General features: G+C 35.8%; 3 protein-coding genes across 5 annotated transcripts; 1 reads left to right on the top strand and 2 right to left on the bottom strand.

The window, feature by feature from the left end:
- On the bottom strand, positions 1-10,054 carry LOC145619472 (uncharacterized). 3 transcript variants are annotated; one of them, XM_081674169.1, is made up of 11 exons: positions 9,881-10,054; positions 9,632-9,736; positions 4,948-5,009; positions 4,744-4,827; positions 4,613-4,644; positions 4,388-4,469; positions 2,845-3,073; positions 1,656-1,883; positions 998-1,290; positions 304-694; positions 1-219 (listed from the first exon to the last, which is right to left on the bottom strand). In XM_081674169.1, exons 1-10 carry the CDS (start codon positions 9,902-9,904, stop codon positions 322-324), a joined length of 1,512 nt encoding a protein of 503 aa, XP_081530295.1. In that variant the 5' UTR covers positions 9,905-10,054; the 3' UTR covers positions 1-219; positions 304-321. The 3 variants fall into 3 exon arrangements, with proteins under 3 accessions (XP_081530295.1, XP_081530294.1, XP_081530296.1); XM_081674168.1 differs by having other exon boundaries at positions 1-694; positions 9,881-10,053; XM_081674170.1 differs by having other exon boundaries at positions 1-688; positions 9,881-10,052.
- A 1,130-nt stretch (positions 10,055-11,184) lies between these two features.
- Positions 11,185-15,141, bottom strand: LOC145620247 (4-hydroxyphenylpyruvate dioxygenase-like). The gene is made up of 2 exons (XM_081674884.1): positions 13,811-15,141; positions 11,185-11,629 (listed from the first exon to the last, which is right to left on the bottom strand). The coding sequence occupies exons 1-2, from the start codon at positions 14,998-15,000 to the stop codon at positions 11,443-11,445; spliced, it is 1,377 nt and encodes a 458-aa protein (XP_081531010.1). The 5' UTR covers positions 15,001-15,141; the 3' UTR covers positions 11,185-11,442.
- A 3,555-nt stretch (positions 15,142-18,696) lies between these two features.
- Positions 18,697-22,143, top strand: LOC145621375 (protein JASON-like). Its single transcript, XM_081676106.1, has 6 exons — positions 18,697-19,042; positions 19,166-19,226; positions 19,325-19,416; positions 20,620-21,435; positions 21,516-21,598; positions 21,918-22,143. Exons 1-6 carry the CDS (start codon positions 18,875-18,877, stop codon positions 22,024-22,026), a joined length of 1,329 nt encoding a protein of 442 aa, XP_081532232.1. The 5' UTR covers positions 18,697-18,874; the 3' UTR covers positions 22,027-22,143.
- Positions 22,144-23,672: the final 1,529 nt, after the last annotated feature.

Below are 23,672 nucleotides of genomic sequence, written 5' to 3'. Positions count from 1 at the left end.
TTATAAGATTAATCCTATAGAAAACTTTGTAATAAAGTGATTGATGAATTTCTGATATGAGTTGTACAAATTTCTCATCTTTGGGCAAGGTTGTTTCACAAAGTTTCATCCATCTCAACAAGATGTAAACCATATCAAATCTTGTTCTATCCCAGGAAAACTCGCTATATTCAGCACTATGCATTTCTACAAGAATTACAATCGTTAATTCCAGAGTTCCTGCAATGGAAGGAGCTCCTGTCATCGCTTTCATGTACATCACAAACTGTTTTCAAATAATTCAAACAGCTAGTAAATTTCTACCTTTTACCCTTGGATGTTTCATTGTCGATCTTGAGGATAGGAGCCTCCTTGCTCTTGCTGATCATTCAACGGCGAGCTGACTACAGAAATGTCTAAGCTTCTTCCCTCTGAATCAGGGGCAACTTCTCTTACATCGGCTATTCTTGATTCTGTAGCTTGGATATCATTCCATTGACCATCACCAATCGGGTGCTCATTACCTTGGTCTGCTTCTACTAAGCGAACAGCACCATCCTCGGCGACAGGAACTGTTTTTGAGACACTTAAACATGCTTTGTCAACATTCTCATCAGATGAGTCCACATGCTTAGTTAGCGGACGGGTGTCTTCCATGTCAGAACGAGTTTCAGCCTTCTCAAAGACTTGCTTTGTGTCAATTTGCTGCCTGTCACTTAAAAAAACAAGGGAACCAATCAGATGCTGCATATTATTAATAGTAAACATCCTCGACCACTATTCCAGAAACAAAAACAATACAAATACATGAAAACCTATCTGAACTAATCTCTTCTGAAATTAGCATATTAACGAACTCTAACACACAGATGGCAACACCCAAACTAAGTTTTCATCCAGCAAGTACGCAGAATTAGTTTGGATGGAGTAAAAATTTGTGGGATATATGGAGTAGTATATAGTGAAACATCCAGATATACTGAGCACACACACTCATAAGGAAGGTTTGTTCATTGACCTCTGAAGCTGCATTTGTAGTGCATTAACATAATTTAGAAGCTCTTGCTTCTCCTGCAAAGCAGCTGATTCCTTCTGTGCAGCTTCTTTAATTCTGGTTTCAGTTTCTGTTTCTGTAATCCTGACCTTCTCCTCTGCTCTAACAACAGCTGCTTCTAATATCACATTACGTTCTCTAGCCTTCCCAAGCTCGCTTCTCCATAAATGTGCCTCCTGAATAGCTGAATCTCGCTGTTTAATAAGTTGTTCTATTTCTTTACTCAGAGCCACGACCTTCTCTTCAGATTCTTTCAACTGCATTCAAGCAGCATTTCTCAGTCAAAACATACTATATAGTGAAAGATGGTTTATGTTACAAAAGAGTAAGCACACAATCCAGGACATAAAGTTTTATTTATTTTTATTTTTATTTTTTTTAACAGTAATATATGGGGTGCCCCTCCCATCACAGGAGGGGTGGGGGTGAGGATCGAAGCCTGGTCACACTGGGGGGAGATGGAGGGACTCGCCATCCCTTCCACTCCTTGATCCTCTCCAGGACATAAAGTAAACAAAAAGTAATTAGCACAAAGAAAGTGATGCTGAAAATGTTTATATCATCCAGCTCTACCACCATTACAGATTATATTTTGTCACAACGAACACACACAACAAAATACCTTAACCGCAGTAGACTCCAACTGTCTCTCATAACCCTCTTTGAGCTGCTCCTTTTCAGCATAAGCAATTCTCCTTTGGTCATCCATTCTATGAGCTGCAGATGCAGCAGCCTCTGCAGCTTGAGCAGTGTCAGATAGCTTTTCAGTTAATTCCTTTATTGCAGAATCCCTTGCACGCAGCTCTCGTGATAAATTCTGTAGTTCTTCATCTTTCACACGTAAAGTCTCCTGAAAAGACAATAAGAAATTAAAAAGTCATCATGGAACTTCAATTAATATCTTGTCTAAGCTCTGAGAATAGACACAGATCCTTAATTTACAGACTTCAAAAACTCCAAGACAGACAATTAACCTTTGAAAAAGAATTAAGGCTACAATTCATAAAAGTGCAAGCCCTACTGCCCCATGCCTATCTCAGGAAGTCAGGATTGACAAGCACTGTAAGATCGTTTTTATATACAATCTGCAGTTCTATTGTAAACACAAATTTTAATCTGCTACAACTATTTAAACAAATAAATCGGTGAAATGTGTGTATGTGGGGAGAGGGGCTAACATAAAAGAATTAGCGGCAAAGTTAAGCAATCATCATTGTTTAACAGCCCTACAAAAAGCTTTTGTCAGCCCTATCCAGGTATTTGAGACGAACACATTGTAAAAATGGGGAGTGACATCATGGTTGTAGTTGTCTACTTTGATTTAAGAGTGTATTGTTTCTTCCTTTTCTTGGTAATGAAAGATTTTACTTAAAGAGGTAAGAAGTTTTGAAGGGGGACAGTGAGTCCTAAGTATTCACAGAAAGCAGAAATCAGCAACATGATAGATCCTTCCAGTCACTCTGTACATTGTGAAAGACGATACTACTCTGGAAGTTTTGCAAGTGAAGACCTTGAGAAAAAGACACCAATAATAATTCATCCGCACATCAGTCTTACTGTTTTATTATAACAAACAAACAAACAAACAAACAAACAAACAAAAAAAACAACCCATCCAAAAGCTTTTTTTTTTTTTTTTTTGAATTATCAATAAGTCATCTACAGAATCATCCCTTTATCCAACTACAACCTCAACTATCACTTGATCATTGGAAGATCAATTTAACATTCTTTATGAGGGTCAAAAAGCCTAGATTACAAATGCCAGGAAAAGATAACCATTTGTAAAAATAGATTGACCACCACCATACCTTCATGATTGTTGTATCATCCATTTGGCCTTCAGGAGGTTTGATTAACATTGATCCCAGAGCATTTCTCAAAGAAACCTTCATTGCTGCCTCTATTTCTTTTGAGGCTTCTAGTGCAGTTGAGTTCGCAGCTGCAACAACAGTAGCGACCGTACCAAGTTGAGAAGAGCCACTTCCACTTAATGAATTCACAGCCTCTTTATGGGCCTTTAGGACCAACTGAGCCGCACTTGAATCATGCAAAATGGTCAAGTAAAAAACATAAGCCATAAAACAATAAAGCCAGCTCCACAACAGTTCAGTCATTCACAGAGCAGACAATCATCACCAAAATAAACATCAAGCAATCAACCAGGAACATAAATCAACATGAGCCCAATTTATTAAGCTCTTAAACCTCACATAAAGAAAGGAATCAAACAAAGAATAACTGAGAAGACAATGAAGTACTAAATAACAGTTCAAGTGTTTACTTATTACACTAACAAGATGAAAGCATATGACTGAAAATCATCCAAAATATGGAAGCATACCATGACAGCTAAACAGAAGCAGGATAGTAGGCAGAGCTATAAAATGGCCAATTTTTTGTCCAGGAAAAGATAATAATCACCAATACTGGCCATTTTAGAGAGTGTCATTTGAATTGCATTGTTTTGCATTGATTAGTTGCCGAAACTTTTGGAAAGCTAATAATTTGAATTTTAAATTTTTTTTAAAAAAACACAAACATTTTGATAAAATTGAGTCAAGTTACAATAATTGCGCCAGGAGGAGTAATTTTTATTTTTTTTTTATTGTTAATTTCTAGAAAGTTGGGTTAAAAACCCTCTTGTTTAGGGACTGACTTCTCAAATCTTAGTACCAAAGTATCCTCGTTTACAGTTTTAAATTCACAAAATGAATTTACACCTAAACTGCAAAAAAATCCAACAGATTTCTGCCAAATACAAACAGAAGGAAGTGCTTCCTTTGAGAATGGCCACAGAAGCAGCCTACACCTCCTCCAGTAGCAACTAAGCAAATATGACAATATAGCTACTAAGGTTTCTATATTTCGGACAGTGTTAATGGTCAGCTATGTTACAGAACAAACATCTTAAATGGACATATTGATACAAAAGATGTTAATTGTGGAGAAATTGCAGATATCTGATACAGAAGCAGAAACTGCAAAATGGTAGAACACGATGACTCTGTATGTGGTAGGTAATGATCCCTCACTGAATTTTATGAATATATACATAGTTTAGGTGTGAATTTATGTATATTTTCCTGATTTGTATTATAATAATGAAAGTATTTTGTCGCTCACTTCAAATCAGTGGGTGATATGAATGAAGTTGTATGTGGGTCCTTGTACAATTGATGATAAAGCTCTTGATCATCAAGACATAGGCTGCTAATTTTGGTTAATCCTTGCAAATATTACCAGAACTTGAAGCACATAAAGTTATAGAAAGGTAATTGATGAACTTATAGAGAGAAGTAACCAAGCCTTCTTCATAAACAAATTAACATAAAATGCACCACAGGAACTTACTGTAATGTTGACACCCAAGCTTTTGCAGCACCAGGAGTTTCTGCACAAAGGAAATAATCTTTCTTCTGCGGGGTTCCGATATCTGTATGTTCTGTTAAGTACTCTATGATATAATTTATTTCTCATCCCCCTCCCCCTCCCCCTCCCTCAAATTGAATTGTATACTTCCAGTAACAGAATTTAGGAACTGCATACAACTTTAACGGTAAATAAATCATTGGATACAGATGCAGCACCCATCATACTTTGGTAGTCCACTGAAAATATGAAACCACAAATCAACATCTCATCTCCACAGAGTCACAGAGAACAAAGAAAATAACTTAATAAAGCAAAGTTGAACTAGCATATCATACTGGAAATTCACAGGAGACAAGGTAATTGCGCTACTTGCATCAAATAAAATGGTCCCCTTGACATTTGGCTCATTTCGCTTTAACCTGAATTCAATTGAATATATAATGAAGAGGAGACACATAAAAAGAGGCCAAAAAAATCCATTAGAAAGCTACTATAACATTAGCAATTATCAAAATAAAGAACATGGCCTAAGATACTACTTGTATTCCATTTTCCCAGTGCTAGGATCTAAAATCATCCATCTCTCGTTCCATTTTCTCAACTACAAAATAGAAAGATAAAGATGAAAAACAAGATTAGGTTAGCATAAGCATATATTTTGAAAGAATTTGGCAACTAAGAAGTTAACTGGATAATGTAAATAATCTACAGAATAGTCATAGCCAATAACTACTTTAATGCACGAGAATGCTAATCATGATTATGGAAGGCTCAATGTCTAGTGCAGCCAAAAAAAAGGACCTTTAACAATAGGGACGTTCCGATTCTAGGCATAGAAGGCTCACCAAACCAATATACAACTTTCATTGGGCCAAATTTTATCTCTAGACCAGATCAACTGTAACTTAGAGACATGATAATGTCAGTCATTGTAAGCCTTCCTGCTACTCTTGTGGGATTACCAGACGGAGGCCTAATTTAAGGATAGTTCCATGAACATTATTATAAATTAATCAAGGGCCATAAAAGTTCAGTAGCACCATCAAGAAGTGCACATTTCCATTTTATATACTTTAATGATACTGAACTGGATAATTTACATAGGTGACATAAAAGGCTGAGGCAGTGTGGCTTTCCCAAATTACTCTATTGGGGAGATACAAAGAAGCTGTGCTAGCTATTAGTTCTGTTTTTTTGTGTCTTTGTGAGTACCCTTTTGATGTACTTTTACTTTAGCAATATTTAAAAATATTTAAGAGTTAGTTTGATCCTTGATATAACAGTGAAGACCCAAAGGTCACTGTGCTTGATGAAACTGAAAGCTGCTGCCCAGTATGTAGTAGACTGTCAAGAGATAGACTGGTGGGGCTCTCTTGCATTGAGTGAGGGGGATGGGGTATCCCAACAAGCATTCAGTTTGATAGGATCTGTGTCTGTCTTCCCATACGAGATAATGAAGGATTCATTGGACTGATAGTAAAAGTAACAATATCCGACAGTCCATATATATGCAGAACAAAAGCAAGGAAGGCGCAGGCATTATTAGTTTCCATACAATAGTAAAATCACAAGTGATGGCAAAGGGGCATCAGAACTGAAATCTAGCAACGGATATCTAGTATGAACAGATAACATCTTAATGATGACAGCTATAAATTAAATAGGAACAACGAAGGAGAAAGAAGGAATGTCTTATAGACCCACCCAAGTTTCCATAATCGTGAAAGGTAGGGAAGTGTTTTCTCTCTCTAGAAGACTGTAACAGCTGCGTTAATAAGAGGCAAAGTTGATTGACCCTTCCCCCTATGTGTGGAGACCAAGTAAAGGTGAAAGATTGAAAAGGACTGCACAAGGGATACGGGATACCCCGTGAAAAGTATTCCTTGTCAGGCCCAACGTGTCCCTATTGGGACTTCAAATCAAAATAGGAATTGGTTCACTATTCTATAGGGTTCATAGAAGGTGCACCACAGACAACAACAATAGTGAAATGAACTAATTCAACAAACAATGATCAAGGATGCTTAACCTTTTACAAATACAAATGTTGGACTGTTCATGAGATTTTTATAACTGAAAGTGGCATATAGTGCCAGCCCCCCCCCCCCCCCCCCCCCCCCCCCCCAAAAAAAAAAAAAAAAAAAAAACCAGTGAAATTTTCCAGTAGAGGCTTGAATTAGCCTCATCCATTTGTTACCCATTACGATTCAAGGGTTAATATCTATGTTTAATAATTGAGAGACAAATTAAATGACTGGTATCTTCAACCAGAAGCTGACCTCCCTTAAGGACAAAAACTTATAGTATAAATACCCTTGAGTGCTACAAAGCTCTCCTTTCACATGGTGTTAGAAAATTTAAAATACATGGTTTACATGACCTGTGTGTGACCTTCCAGCTAAGATCAGACTATTTGATATCAATTCCAGAACCCAGCCCCAAAAGAGCCTTCACTGAGTTGAACGATCAGCTCCTTCAAGGAAGCTGGCCAGACACCCACAAAGGATGAGGGTACAATATTCAACCCAAAAAAGGAACAGCAATTCACTATGCAACATCTTAGCTCCTTGTTATAAGTGGAATAGCAGCTAGTGTCAAATAAACACAATAGGATAAATTATACTCATAGAAAACTCCTTTTACTGGGTGAGACACTGAGACCTCAAAAGTCAAAAGTAGGTAACATATCATGTACCAGGCTACTTCTAGGATTCTACGATACAACTTCTCCCAAGCAACGTCATTATTACCCAACCATTTAGATCACTTCACAAATTACCACAAATCGTGCTCTGAAATTAACACCACTGTCATTACATGCATAGTTATCAGAATTGGGTTTCTACCTTGAATCGGTGAACGAGGTAGAATCGAATCGTAGAATCGTACGATTCTACAAAATTGTAAAATTGGGCTTCAAAATGTAACAAATGACTACATACATAATTTTATAGCAATGAGAATGATAATAATATATATTGTTGATAACATAATATCGACAATACAAACATAAAATAGTTTTAGAAGTAATTTCGCACGCGCATAACTCACTATAAACTATAAAGCCAGATTATTGGTACACATTCTTAACCACGAGAGTACACGACAATTGTTGTTAAATTATGAAAAAAATAATGTTGCTGACTCGTAAAGTTGTTTCCCCTAGACCCCTAATAAAAAAATCCAATGATAATAGAAAGCTAAGTGCCAAGTTAGTTCATTTAACGAGATAGCTAAAGAATGACAACTACAACAAACTCATGATATAAAAGTGTTTTTTATATGCCCAAAGTTGAGTGCATAAGAGTCATGAATACATTCTTATGCCCACAAAATTTAAATTGTTGGATAGAATTTTATAAGTTATTTTAATTGATGTTTCATAAGCTTTATAATGATTTAGATTGAATAATATATAAGTCATTGACTAATTAGGCTCAACTATGACACCCTTACACTCTTTAGATTATAACATAAAATATATAATTGATATGGGTACGAAACCATATCTATTAGAAAGTAGACTTCAACAGCTTTCCAATGATATATTATAAGCCTAATTCCAACTTAGGAATCAAAAGTTATGGGCTTAGGAAAATCAGGCTTTTTGCAGGAGTGGAATCGGTATAGAATCATAGAATCGGTACCGATTCCACCGGATTCTACCGAGGTGGAATCGGCGCCGATTCTATGAGCGATTCTACAACATAACGATTCTGCTGACGATTTACATCATTTAGGCGGATTGGGATCGTCCAAATCACGATTTTAATAACATTTACATGATTATCAATTTGTGCACTTAACACCATCATTTTCTCTCCCTACACTTTCCTATTTAATCTTTTCTAAACATCTTTTCTGTTCTTCACCAAACTCGTCGTAGAAAAAAGAAAATTAACATCCACCCTATGAGGGTAGATTATAGGTGTGTACTAGTCATACATAAGAAGATTACATAATAAGCCTTTTAGTGATCTACAAATAGTAAATAATGATTGTCATCTTATTTTGTGAAATGTGAGCTACTAGCTTTTGCTCAATTGTTATGATATACAGCTGATATACAAGATTTTTTTAAAAAATAAATGTGTACCTCACATGATGTGCAAGCCTTTGCTTCGCTTGAGTCTAAACCCTAGTGTAGTGTACCTCAAACTTTTTACAATTAAGCTTCAGTATATCAACTATATTCAAATACTATGACGGTAAGGATTGTCTCAAATATAGTCATTCCCTTCAAGATATATACTCCACAAGATTGCCATCACAGAATTTTTTACATAACATCTCCTCAGACTTCCCAAACCCCGTATTCTGAACTAGAAACAATATATAATATTCCAAGGACAAACCCAAGTCTCATTTTGCAACGAAAAGAGCCCGTTCCGGGTCCTATAGATAAGAAACCACCTTATAGTGAAGGAAAATATGAAGAAGGCACACAGCTTGCCTGGCATAACATGCATATGTTTGGTGTGATATCCACTCTTTTTCCAAGAACAAGCACTAGGATCTCTAAGAAACCAAAACCAATAATCACATGCATCCAATACTTTCTCTATGATCTCTTTCAGATCATTGTCTAAAATCATCTACACAAAAAACTCATTACCTTGGTTGCCTAACAGAGAGGTGATTCTTAACTGTTTGTAGACTCTTAAAAAAGCATTACATAGACCACTTCCTACAGACTCAGCTCTTAGATCAGAATCAGATACTTGTATACCATCGCTGAGGATAGTAATGTACCACAGATTGTATATCACATCTTCATCAAGAGGCAATAACTCAACAGCCTCAACAAGCCTCCATTCATATTGAGGATATTCTAAAGCACTCACCTTTAGCTTGCACCTCATAAAAGTTCCCTAATTTGTCCTCCCTAGTCTCCAATAATAACACAACTTTCCATCCAAATCACACAAAGACTACTCATCTACCCAACTCCCTCCCCCGACCGAGCTCCCACATAAAAATAACTCCCATCAAGTCAATAATTTCCAGTATTCCACCACCTATCATTGACTTAGGATCACTAAATTTGAAGAATTAACATTGATTTGGCATTCTAGCTTTCACATAGTTTTACACATAAATCAATTTGAAGGTTCTCTAATCCCTAATTCAATGATCAGCTAAAACTCATATATACATGAACTTCAGAAATAAATTATTATGAAATTAATTGAAAATAAAATACAAAGAAGAAGAAAAAATTACAGTTTCAGATCGTTTATAAAGAGGGCCTTGTAACAGATTTCGACCAGAATTCGAAGCTAATTGGCGTTTGATCTTCTCAAGACTAGCTTCAGTATCCTCCATTTTCTGCAAAATAACCAAAAATGAAACAATTCAATTCGATTGCAATTCGCAAACTACAACAATCAATTTGTAAAAAGCTGATTAAATGATGAACATAGAAATCAAAGAGAAAGGGGGAAGGAGAAGAGAGAAAGAAGAGAGACGAACCGAAGAAGCTCCATTTGACGCCATTGATGAAGTTGATTGAGCTCAAAAGGTTAAAAATGGAGGATTTTGGGTGTTTAGGTTTTTGGTAATTGTGGGAAGATGTCGTTGGAGCTCGGGAATACTGGTAGACTGGTAGTTTTCGTTAGTCTTTGGTACTACTACTCTCTTTCCTCACCAAACTACCTTTTTTTTTTTTTTTTTTTTTTTTTTTTTTGAGCAGTCAAAAATTAAAATGTGAGATAGAGACAATAGAGTTATAGAGAACAAGAGATTTATTATAAGAGTACAAAATTGGTTTTACAAAGTGAAGTTGTTAATGATAAAAAAGAAAAATTTTACGGAGTATTATATATGAAATAAAGTAAAAGTGAGTATAACTTAGAAAAATGGATGAAAACATGAAATGAGTTAGTCTCAGAAAAATGGAGTAGCTTTGAAATGACATTATGTGATGAAGTAATCATTTTCCAATTTTTCCATATCTCATTTAGGCTCTATTCTCTTAGCTTTATTTATACTTCTAACAAGTTCAAGACAAAATATTCTATGAAGATAGAATTTAATAAGAGCTAAAAAAATTAGATAAGATAAGCTAATTTGCTTGAGAAAAGCATAAAAGCTTCCAAAATATGGGTGATTGATATGTAAAAAAAATTAATTTTTAAAGGCTTATATAAATAAAATTACATTGATCGACGCATAATTTTGTCATGGATTCCCAAATCAATACCATATTAGAAAACATTTAAATTGTTATGTAACGTTCCACGTTCGTTTGCAAGATCCAATTATACAAGAGTAATCAATTAAGAATAGTCTAATTCCCCTTTCAAAAATAAAAAGAATTGCACAGTTCAAATTGTTTTCCAATGAACCAACCACAATCTATTACACATAGTTTAACTTAATTTAAACTCAATGCTCCAACAATAAAAGTCCTTTACAACTCAAAAGGTCACTCTTAACAAATATTTTAATCGAAACTTTATCAATGCTTTGACATATAAAATTCATGATAAAGATAAATAAAACTGGTAAATGAGTATGAAACTATGAATGTTTGAAATCACTATATGTTTCCTCTATTGTATATTGTAACAATTGCATAATTTAACTAGACAAATTTAGTCATTCTTGTTTCTTTGCTTAAAACTTTCAAGTATTATATACTTGTATGGTTGTATACTTGTATGTATAAAAATGACTAAATTGGTTATATAAATTGACATGTATAAACTTCACTTTTTTTTATTGCACCATCATAGCTTCCTCACAAAACAAACATATGCTCCAGATTCACCATATACTTCTCATTTGTGTAAGCGTCAAATGACTTCATAGTTGATAAATTATTCACCATATACATCATAATAATAATTATATGTGATACATACTTTAGTACTTTAGTAAAGCTCAGTTGATCACTATACACTGTGCATGATACGTTTTGCATAATTACACTTGGTTGATAAGTTCTTAATTACGAGATCGTTGGAGCCAGCAGCTCACCAATTCAGTCATATTCCTATTCATGGCTGCAAAACAGCAACGAAGTTTGTAACTCATGCAACATTTGTATCTGCAACAGGCTTGCGTTCAAGTGTCTTCTCATACTCTTCAATTGATTTGAAAAGCTCTGAAAAGTTTCCCTTCCCAAATCCTCCACAGCCTCCCTTTTGGTACAACTTGCCTTCTTCATCTTTCATCATGCAACCAATTCTTTGGATAATCTCAATGAACATAGTTGGCCTGATCACATTAACACAGATGAAACTTGAGGCATTTATGGATTTACATGTAGTAAATAAAAATCATAGGTTAAGGAAACAACCCTTGCTAGAACATCCTAGGCATTTAGTGTCCTCGGAACTTATCTGACTATATAAGAGCCCATAGTAGGTTAATGCTGGTGAGTCGTATAGCCTTAAGCAACATGAACACATCTTAAAGCCAATTAAAGTGTTGAGATCATTTGTAACTATTCCTAAAAAATGGTGTCCTATTCCTAAGTTAACATTCTACTTTTAACAAGTTTTTCCTCGCTGCTTTCTCTCAAAGTTCGGACCCACACTCTCCTCAAACTCCATATCCTAAAGCAATACTTGTATTAACTAACTGCTGAGGTAAAGGATTAATTCATTTGAATTCCAAACCATAATGTCAATCCTAACATGAAAAACAAGAAACATTCCAATTCCAATAAACATGTAGATTCAAGGATATTGTCAAAGGTGTCAGCTGGAAATGACAAAGAGGTATAGCATTTCTGCTCTGAAGCACACAAATAATCCTGCAAAAACAATCTATTAGCACAAATATTTCTGTGCCAGATTTACTAAGAATGAGGCATCAGGGAATTTTTTGTATGGTTTGATGTTTTTCCTATAACCAGAACGTAATAACTAATAAGGTCTCTCCCATTGTAACTTAAGGGGTTGGGCTAATCGATTTGAAAATAAAGATTGGTCATTGAGAAACGTCATCCAGCACCTATCAATAAGGTCCATTGGCTTTGCAATTCATCAAATACTACATATAAAGTCATCTTTGGATGATAGTAAGATTGTTTAAATAGAATCTCAAAATGGTTCCTATTGACCCTTCATGGGAACTAGCTATAGCTATATATGCCAATAATGAGGATCCGGGGAAGATGCGACTCCCAAAGGAAGACAGGACAAGTGCATAAGCAGTGGGACAAGAAAACGCGACTGGAACTACCAATATGACCGGCAATTGAAAGACAAAAGGATCAATATGAAGACTAAAGATCTAATATGGAAAATATGTTGCAGCTGTCTATACAAATGGAACACTGAAGAAACTAGAATAATGTCCTTGATCTCTATATTTATGTTTCAATCCAAAATCAAATTTCTTTGTTTCAGTGAGGCATTTGTGCTCAATAAGTTGTACTCGTAAATAAGAACGCTAGCCACACTAACTCTCGTAATATGTATAAACATTTAAGAACAGTCCCACAGTACACAAATGACTGAAAGTATGTTCTCCACCTAACCAAATTCTCAAAATCTTCATTGTGGCATCAGAATTTCTAATTTTTTAACAAAATGTGTATATTGAAAAAGAAAGCACAAAAGCAACAAATTAGACTAACATTAAAAATAGCTTTCCACTTGAGCCCCACACTTTTGCTTAAAATAGCCAAGGAAAAGGCTTCCCAGTGCAGCCAAATCAATCCCATAATAATAGGCCACATTTACACTCTTTTAGACACTTTACTAATTATAGCAAGTAAGCATTTCAAGCCACAATTATACTGGAAAACTATGCAATTTGATCATTTTAAGTCACCTTATGGGAATTTTGCATTGTAATTCTGATAAAATTACAGCTTGAAATGTGTAAAAATGCAAGCTTGATCAACAAAGTGGCAAAATGCATGTAATTAGTTTGTTGAAAGGAAAAAACACCTTAGTGATCAACAAGGTTTAGCTCAAATGAGTCTCTTCAGAGACATCTAATAAAATTGGAACGATATAGAGGTTTAGCTCAAATGATCCCATTATAAACAATTACTCTTTATAATTGCCATCCTCAAACACTCCATAGAACAATTTGCAAAAACAACTCCTTAATTAATCCCCCAAACCGGAGAAGCTTAAGCGGGGGTATAAATATACTCCAATGCTAATTAGCTAACTGTAAGCAACCTAACACTCGATATCAAATATCAAAAAAACACCAAATTTCTCTCTCATTACCTACTTCCACAGTTCAACCTTTAGACATCTTTGTGAATTAGTTAGATATCACATAACTCTAATTAAAATAATATAAGCAATCACAAGTCAAACAACAAAATCAAATCAACATTACAAAGTAACAGACCAATCAATCCAAGATAATCAAATAAATAAAGCAAACAAAACATAAAACCAAAGGTGATTAGAGTAACAGAAATACTACCTGTCCCCAATAGGCCTAGTAAAAATCTGAAGCAAAGTACCCTGATCATCCTTATCAACCAATATCCCCAACTCTTCACACTCCTTCATCTGTTCTTCACTCAATACATCCCCAACTCGATTCTTTAAATTCCGATAATACGTAGGTGGTGGTGCCGGCATAAACTCGAACCCGCCAAGCCCACTCCGCTTCCTCATCTCCCTAAGAGTCCAAAATATATCCTCACTCATCAATGCCAAATGCTGAACCCCAGCTCCTTCATTATGCTCCAAGTATGTTTGAATTTGACTCTTCCTCTTCGTCCCATACACCGGCTCGTTCATCGGTATCAACACCGTCTCCGAATTGTTAGCCAGGACAGCCGAGTTCAACCCGCTCTCGCTCGTCCCAACATCATCGGCGGTGAACTCGGCGAACTCATGAAACCCAGTAAACTTTTTAACATACTCAATAGCTTTAGCTAGCTCCGGGACATTCCCCACAGCATGGTCTAATCTCCGGAGCCCGAAATCGAGCCCTCGAAACGACGATTCCTCCGGCATTACCTCGAACCCGGGAAGAAACCATTCACTTGGAGGACCAACAGTCCCAGAATAATTCTTATTCTTATTGTTATTGTTATTGTTATTCTCAATCCAACCTCCATAACTTATGTAGCGAAGAACGACGTCGCCGTAGAGGCTGACCTCGGACAGAACGACGCCGTTTCCGAGGTGAATCGGGGGAGAAGCCGGGATTGCGCCGTGGGCGACGCTGATGCTGAAGGCAGCCTCGGCGTCGTCGACTTCGACGGCGACGGCGCGAACCCCGATGCCGTGGGAAGTGAGGAAAGAGGTGAAGAGAGAGAAATCGAAGGTGGGTATTGCGGCGGAAGAGGGGGAGGAGAGAGAAGGGGAGTACGGCGAGGTGAAGAGGAAGTTTAGGTCGCCGGAACGAAGGAGGTAAGAAGCGTGGACGGAGTTTCCGGTGGAGAGGTCGGATTTAGCGACGGCGGGCATACCGAGGCCCCAGGAGAAGCGACGGCTGACGTTGGTGGCGTCGCCGCACCAGAACTCGATGTGGTGGAATTTTTTGACGGAGAAGCGGTCGGACATGGGGTTGACGCGGACGAAGTTGGAGTAGCCGACGAGTTTGAACTCGGGCGAGGTGGTGGTGGTGATGGGTTGAGTTCGGGAATCGAGGGTGCCCATTGATGACGTGGAGGAGAGAGAAAGTGGGGTGCAGTTGAGGGGGGTGAAGAGGCGGAGGAAGGGAGGAAGTGACGGCGGAGGTTGGGTGGTGGAGGTGAAGAGTGGTGGAGGTGAAGAGTGGTGGACATAGAAAGTGTGTCCAAGTTTGGAGGGAGAGAATTAGAGTAGTGGGGTTTTTATAGTAATACTTGTATGATATTATCACATTTTTTACTTTTGCATTATTGTTAATTTGTTATACTCTTATACTTTGGGTCTGTTCTGATTTACTTAAGTAAACTAAGTAGAGATGAAATGAATTGCAGAATTGTTTATGAGCCAATAAAATTAGAAATTGAACTGAACTAATTGGGGCTGAATTGAACTGATATAAGCTGAAGACAATAGGCCCTTCGTATTTTGATCAATTTTTACGGTTTTTACATATGGTAAGTTGGTAAGAGATTAAAAATGTAGAGTAATCCGTAGTCATATGAGATCTTAATAGATATGTTTCAAGGTATAATTTTCGATTATTAACTTTTTATAATTTATAATTGTTGCTAATTAAAGATACATAATACTCCGTATTGGTTAAAATACAATGTTAAGACTACGGAGTAATAAATATACTGATCAAACCAAGCAAAGCTTGGTGGAGTTGGTGGGAAACTCACCTTGTGACTTTGAGGTCACAAGTTCGAGCCCCACTAATTACAGGTCTTTCTGATCAAAATAGAACATTAAAGAAAAACGATAGAATATGATGTTTAATGTCAAATTTATTACTCCCTCCGTTTTTTTTTATATGCATCACTTTGACAATTGCACTATTCACATACCATGATTGACTTAATTTTTTCACCTCTAAAAATAAATAAATGTTATTATATTATATATCATTAGATTCGTCATAATGTCTAGTTTCATAATATAATTTTGTTACAATTTTTACGAATACGCAATTAAAGATAATTATGGTCAAAATAGCGTTTCGGCAAATGTGCCGGTCAAACTGATGCATATAAAAAAAACAGAGGGAGTAAGATTTTGGATTGGATTTGATAAGATGAAAATGAAATTATTTGTTAGGAGTAATTTATGGTAAGATATGAATGTGTATATGTGTGTGAGGTGGAAGAACTATCCTTGAAGAGGAAGGTTGACTGTGAAACTTGGTGTTCAACGTCAACGTAAACGTAAACGTTTGCCATGGACCGTTATGTTAAGGGGTGAGAAATAGGAAGAGAATTAAAAGATGAGAAATTTAAGTTTGAGGATTGAATTACGTGATCCATGAGTTATACTTGTCACTTGCGTCAATTACGTGGAAGTAATTTCCACTTCATTGTCCCAATTTTTAAGTTTTATTAAACATGATGATATATCCTCCCATATGATCTTTTACTAAAAAAAATAATAACCTTGGTTTCAAAAAAACCAAAAAAAAAAAAAAACAAAAGTAAAAAAAGTAACTTAATGTAAAAGGAAATTGGAGATATTGTTTGACAATTGAACAAGTGTGAAAAAACAAATTGGTACATAAAAAAATGGCATATTTAGTGCGGATAAATTGGGAATATATAGATGAGTAAGAGCATCTCCAATGGTTTAATTGTAAGGACTTGCTTGCAATATTAATAAAATTTCTAGCTACATGCTTACCATTGGAGAACAAAAAATTGAGCAACATGCTAGCAATTGTAGCTCAAATAAGCTACATGCTTGATTGAAAAATAGACAAATAAACTCCACTCATATTGTAACATGTGTATAATTATTTATCTATTTTATAAAATTTATTTTTTTACAAACTAAAAAATGTTGTAGCTTACCATTGGAACACTTTGTTGCTAAAAAGTGTTGTAACTTAAAAATTAAAGTGGAAAAGCAAGCTACAAAGCATTGTAGCTTGCCATTGAAGATGCTCTAATGTAACCTTAAAAATCTCGAAACATGTTGCAATCGTTCCTTAAAAATAGGAACTAGAATATGGAATATATTATACCAAGCTCTTCAATAAAACAAAATGTGAGTAATAGCAATCGTATTCATTTCTTTGTGGCCACTCTATGAGTTTTACATTTGCCTAGCAATGGATTGAAGAGAGTTTCGTGAAGCAACAACCTCGATTTCTACTGTTTTAAGGAGAATTAGCAACCTTCTAGAAGAGAATGACACTTTCTTATCTCTCCTTCAGGTGTTGGAATTCCTTTATCGTCTTAAAGTCTACAATCATAATTTTAAATTTGTAGCAGATTAATTAATTGAAAGGACAATAAAATTATAGAGTACGATGGATTTTCACATTGTATATAGTTAAAACAAATAAACAGTTATAAGTACTTATAAAAACCAAAATGATGTGAAATTGTAGTAAAATAAATAACGTGAAAGTAAATGAGCTAACATCAATCAATCTAAAAAAGATATACTACACATTATACACTGAAGATGACGACATTCAATTCTAATATGGAAAGACGTACTAGTACATATTTTTTAAATTTTGAAGGACAAATAAATCGTGTAGAATTGACTAATATGAGTGCCTAATTGGTATTCACAAAATATGTACTTTTAAAGGGGGTTAGTTTATAATCGACTTGTGAAATTGTCCAAAATCAACCTACATTTAACTTGGATGGTGATCCATATTAGACCAAAGCTAATTAAACTTAATAAGCTAAACACATGAATCTAATTTACACCCAACCTGAATAGGACTTCAAACATAACATACCCTACCTTGACTCACAAAAGACCTGTACATTAACAAGTTAAAATCGATTCAACTTGACAAACAACCAATCTGACTCATCTGGTATTCATAACCCGCAATTTCATGTCAACCCTAATTAATTATATTGGTGATTGCACTTTACCCATCAATTTGGTGTCTATCTAAAACTTGAATCCAATTTGCACCCAACTTCAATATGATGCCTTGGTGGGGATGGGGAGTGGGCGATTTTCAGTGATGGTTCAAGGGAGGAGGCAATTTGGGGGATTGGACGATTGGTCATCTGGTGGTAGGTTAGTGATGTTTAGGTATTTAGGCCCTGTTCTCTTACGTTGAAATTCATTTCAGTTCAGCTCAGTTCAGTTCAGTTCAACTCAACTCCTAATTTCCTTCTCTTATAAAATATTCAATTCAGTTCAGTCCAGTTCAGCTCAACTCCTAATTTCCTTCTCTTATAAAATATTCATTCAGTTCAGTTCATTTCAGTTCAGTTCAGTTCAGTCAATGAGAACAGGCCCTTTGTACATGATTAACTTTTTAAAGATTATATAAGAAATAGATAGAATAGTAGACTTAAGCATGGATCGAGTTCACTCAAGGCCGATCAAACACGACACAAAAATGGCTTGACTTGTCACGAGCCCGATACTGCATGAGAGACATGTTAGTGGGTCATGAGTTGTGCATGAACATCATTTTCAAAAGTTGGCACGAACATAACGAGTCAGAGTCTCAATCCATATTTTGAACCACTTCACTAAACATGATCCAATATAAACATGATCCAGCGCACGTTAACACGACATGTGAGTCTACACAGCCCGACCCGTGCCCATCTTCAGAGAGAATGAACTAATGAAGAAAGGAGAGGAAGAGTTTCCCTCCAAAATAGTTTAAATTTCAAAATCAGTGAGCAGAAACGTCTCACTCTCTGTCCCAACGCAAAATCAGCATTTTCGGATATCAAGTGATAATTGCACAAAATCACAAATTCTCAGACACACTTTCTTCACTTTTCTCTCACCTCACCTCAAAGTCACACTCGATTATCAGCTTAACCTAACCTAATCAATCATCATCATCTTCTTCATCATCACATTTCCCCCAAATTAATTTTCTATAAAAAAACCCTAATTTCCATCATCTTATGACATGCCAGTGACTTACTGCGACGTTTTCGGATTTCTTTGGCGATCTGTTCAAGCAATGTCTTGCTTCTTCGATTGCTTTGGAGTTCGAAACAATAATCATCATCGTCGTCATCATCATCATCATCGTCCTCAACTTGTTCCTCATGATTCTCCTACTTCTAATGCAAGAGTTAGTTTCTTGATGTTTGATTCTTCTTGAATTTGCTCTTTTTTTGAAATTTAATGCTGTTTCAATTTCAATTTGTTTTAGGGTTTAGGGTTTAGTGATTTGATTGATTTTGTTGTTGATTAGGTTGGTGATCAAGAAGAGGTGCGACAAAAGATTCGTCTGTCGAGTCTTTTTACAGCTGAAGGTGAATTGATTTTGATTTTCGGCTTCATTGATGTGTTATGTTTGAATTTTGTAAAGAATTAGCTCATTTTTAACTGGCATTATCTGAAATTGGTGCAGAAAATGAAGAAAGTGCGGTGAAAGCGCCGGAGAATGAAACGCTTGTACGTCGGGCGGGGCGATCCGATGTCCATGAAGAGCTTGTGGAAGAAGTAAGTTCTTGTTGCTGTTACTATATGAGTGTAACTGGTGAGATATGTATATGGTAGAATGTTTAATTGATATATGAAATTATAACTAATCAGCTGAAAGGAAGATGTTGAATTTATGCAAAAAAGGGGAGCTTTTATTATGGGGTACTTGTGAAGTTTCGAGTATAGGAATCACTTTTGTAATGGTCTTTATCATTGAATTTTGGATAGGCTTACTGTAGTGATGATAAATGATTGGAATAACTCTGATTCTAGATTGTTTCATGGCATTATCATCAGTCATTTCAGTAATGTGTCTTTGTCTGATCATAAAATGCTTCTGTTTTTATATCTGGATTGAAATTTTAGAGCTAGTCAAGTAGGACATCTCCGTGGACAACATTGAGGCTTATCATGATTCATCATTGTGCTTGGGCTGTAATGCTCATTGCCTTGCAAAAGAAATTTTGGCTGATAAATCGCATTGTTAATTGTTCGTGATATGCACCTGTTTGCTGACATGTTGCTCAGATCTGTGAGCAATAATTAGCTTTACTATGATGGACACTTGCATTCAATCACTGTGCCAGTCTAATTTCTGTGATAAGGTAGTAGCCATTCAATATAGGTAGATGAATCAACCAACTATGAGAAGCCAGACAGTATAACGATTCTGGTATTATCAGTACGTATAATGAACTAGGTTAGCTTGAGAAAATTGCATCTTATCTCGCATTCTATTGGTTAAGGTAAATGGGGTCAATGTTGAAAGTGTTCTAGCATTTATATCAACAGCTTTATCCCTAACTCTTTAGTGGAATCATACCTCTTTGTCCAATTAAATGTGTTTTATTTCTCATGGAGATGTTTGTTGTCTAAATATTAGCTGGCTTGAGGAGCCTCTGTCCACTAGTATTCCCTGCATTGGAAAATGTTGGTGATCTAACTGTCAACTGCTTTGGGATCCTTCTATCTATAATGTGCCCAACAGAAGCAAGTTTTCTTTGTAGGATTAAGGACACTACGAAAATCTTGAAATTCTTGACAACTTTGACTTATCCATGATTTTATGATAAAAGGGTGATAATTTAGGCCAAGGAATTGGTCAGTCAATTATGCTGTTTTTGTGTTCATTGTTTCAAGTCAGATCTTTCATTTGGGAGGGTGGGTGTACAGTTGTCTGTTCCCTAAAGATGTATTCTGATATCTATGTGTTGAAACCAGGCCAAGTTCCTTAAAGCATGTGGCACACTGCCAGAGACTCCGGCTGAAATCCGGAAAAGAGTTACTATTGTGGAGAACTTTGACAATTCTGACTTACAAAGACCACGCAGTATGCAAGAATTTTCACCAGACACTCCAGTTGAAATCCAAAATGTAGAAAATTTGGAGAGATCTGACTTGCAAAAATCTCCTAATGTTCTGGAGTCTTCACCAGAGACACCTGTTGAGGTCCAAAGAGTGGGAACATTTGCTGAAAATTCAGTGAAATTAGATGCTCAAAGATCTCAGAGTGTGCTAAAATCTTCTCCTTATCCAACACCCGTAAAAATAAGTGATGACATGCAAACACCAGGAACTGTATTTGCGACAAATATGAAAAGTCTAACAAAAGGGAATGGTCGAATACGGTCCCAGTATGTCTATACAGTCTTAAATCCAATAGAGAGTCTTTGTCAGTTGGATGAGTCGAAAGAAGAGGATACTACTCTAGATGCATCAGATCATGAAGGAGGATCAAAGCAAGGAAATGCTACTCCTCCTGCGGTGGGTTCAAGTAAATGTTCAGTCAATGAAGAGAAACTTGGAGATGTCAGTTTATCTGCATGGCTGAAGCCTCCAGCATCTAAGTATGACGGTGATCACCATAACCTTGGAGCTGCCAGCTATAGAAAGCCTATAATTGGAAGAACTCCTGGAGATAGGCCTATTATTGGGCTGGTTGCTACTCATTGGAATGATCAAGAGGAAGCATCTCATATTTCACCAAAGGAATGGGATGGTAATGGCATTCCAAATTCAACAACTAAATATAAAGAGGTTTTTGTCTTCACTCTTAAGCTACTTTTATGGTTTAACTTGATTATGGAACTTTGCTAATTCACTGGCATCTTTTTCAGGATCAGAAGGTTTGTTGGCATGCTACTCCGTTTGAGGAAAGGCTGGAAAAAGCGCTATCTGAAGAAACTGTTGCTCCCCAAAGGTAAGCTTTGTGTCTTCTTTCTTTAACTTTTGAGTTTGGTGCACTGATAGTTGAAACTCATTGGGGCCTAAAATATGTTGAAGCTAGCTTGGATGGCTACTGGGACACCTGCAACTATATTTTTGCTAAGCCCCTTTGCATAGCTTATTGAAGATGCAGCTTGAGGAGTGCTGCAATTGCAAATTTGCAATGATATTTCATATTTCATTGTGATTCTATATTATAATATTTAAAAATCATTTATACAGGTCAAATTCTATATTAGTCCTTGTGGCCTGTTGTGTCATCGTCTCTTACATGCTTCATTTTCAATTTGTAGGAAACCCATCACAGGGGCGCCAATATCCTTTGAAGACATTGAAGGCCAGGATACTGCTACCTCACAACTCCAGTCAATAAGCTGTCCAAAATCTGTGGTTTCTTTTTGAGTATGAAAACGATTGTTTTCATTGACAACGATTTGACATTAGTTGTCCTTTCAGTGAATATAAAGATTCCCCTGTGAGTGAATATCATTACGAATATGCTCGATTTGAGTAGCCACATGTTTGGGGAAGGGAGAGTTAGGGGGGTGGAGGGGTCATAGAAGGTATATGATTGGATCAATTCATGAATTCAAATGATATATGCAACTTTTTCAGCAGAATGAAATTTTAGTGTATATATAGAGCCAAGTAATTGCTATGGAGTATTTTCTGTATTTTGAAGATCTGATTAGGGATTGCATGTGCTAATGTTAATGTTGCCATTACGGTGACAGGCAACATATTGCAACCTTGCTTTTTCTCTCACCTGTAATAATATTTGCTGTATTTTGAAGTTCAGTATCTGATGTTCCAGTGATGCTCCTCTCTTATCATCTACGTAGTATAATAATGGATTGCATGTGAATGTTACTATGCTTGATAATGTCAATGTTTCCAAGACAGGCATGATATCGCAACCTTATTATTATTATTATTTTTTTTTATCACCCGTGTTACTTGAATAATATAATTATACGATTGATGACAGTACAGGAAGTTCTTATTTCTGAGTTGAAGAATCTGATGCATAAAAGCAAAATTTTATGTTTAAGCTTTGATTCTTAAGCTCCATTATATATAACCACTTGAGGGGCTGAGTTTTGGAAGAAGTCTGGTTTACAGTAATCTTGAGGTTATTTCATTACTCCTACTGTACTGCGATATCTGTGGTCTGAAGATTATCTGTCGGTTTCAGATTCTTGATTTCCTGCTCCTTTTGATACTTGTCCGTTATAATAGTTAAACTCTTATGTACTCTGTAGTCCGTACATTGTAGAATTTACTCCATTTCGAAAGTCATGTTGTCCTCACTTTCAATAAATCAAATTTTTTTGAAGTCTATACAAATCTCTAATTCCCACATAATACCTCCGTTTTTATTTAGTTGACACGTTTTCACTTTAGCCCTATTCAGTATTTACACATCTCTCTTGACCGTGTTTTGCGCTTTACACGTAATGAAAAATATAGTCATGTGGTATCTTGTTAGATTTGTCACGTTATATATTTTCAAAATATCAACTTTTCATAATTTTTGTTTATCGATAATTAAAGAAATTAATGATTGAATAAGTGCATTGATAAACTTAACTAAAGAAACGTGTCAACTAAAAAGAAACGGAGGTAGTACCAAACATCTCAATTGGAAAAATAATTGGGGAGCAATTTAAGGTACACATGGTGTACAAAAGGAATCTTGTACTCAAGTTTCCTATTGGTTGAATTGGAATATTCCTTTTATGTGGGTCAACTTTATTTTCATTTGAAATTCAAACTTGTTTTTTAAATTTTCAACTTTTGAATTTCAAATATTTCTATCCTTTCACCTACCCAAATTAATGTAGTATATAATCCCAAAAAAAAAAATTAGATTTTTTGACCTCATTTTTTTTCTCTCTCCTATAGTTTCCCCTCTAATGTATCTGGGTAAATAACTGTTGAAGAACAATATACAAATATGAGTTTCTGAATTTCATCGTGAAACTAATTTGGTTCAAATGGCGTGAAACTAATTTCATCGTGAAACTAATTTCAGCGTGAAACTATAT

Source organism: Chenopodium album, chromosome 27, assembly GCF_948465745.1.
Source record: "Chenopodium album chromosome 27, dcCheAlbu1.1, whole genome shotgun sequence".
Lineage (NCBI taxonomy): Eukaryota > Viridiplantae > Streptophyta > Magnoliopsida > Caryophyllales > Amaranthaceae > Chenopodium > Chenopodium album.
The sequence above is the reverse complement of the archived record's forward strand: the minus strand, read 5'-3'. Positions and strand labels throughout refer to the sequence as shown.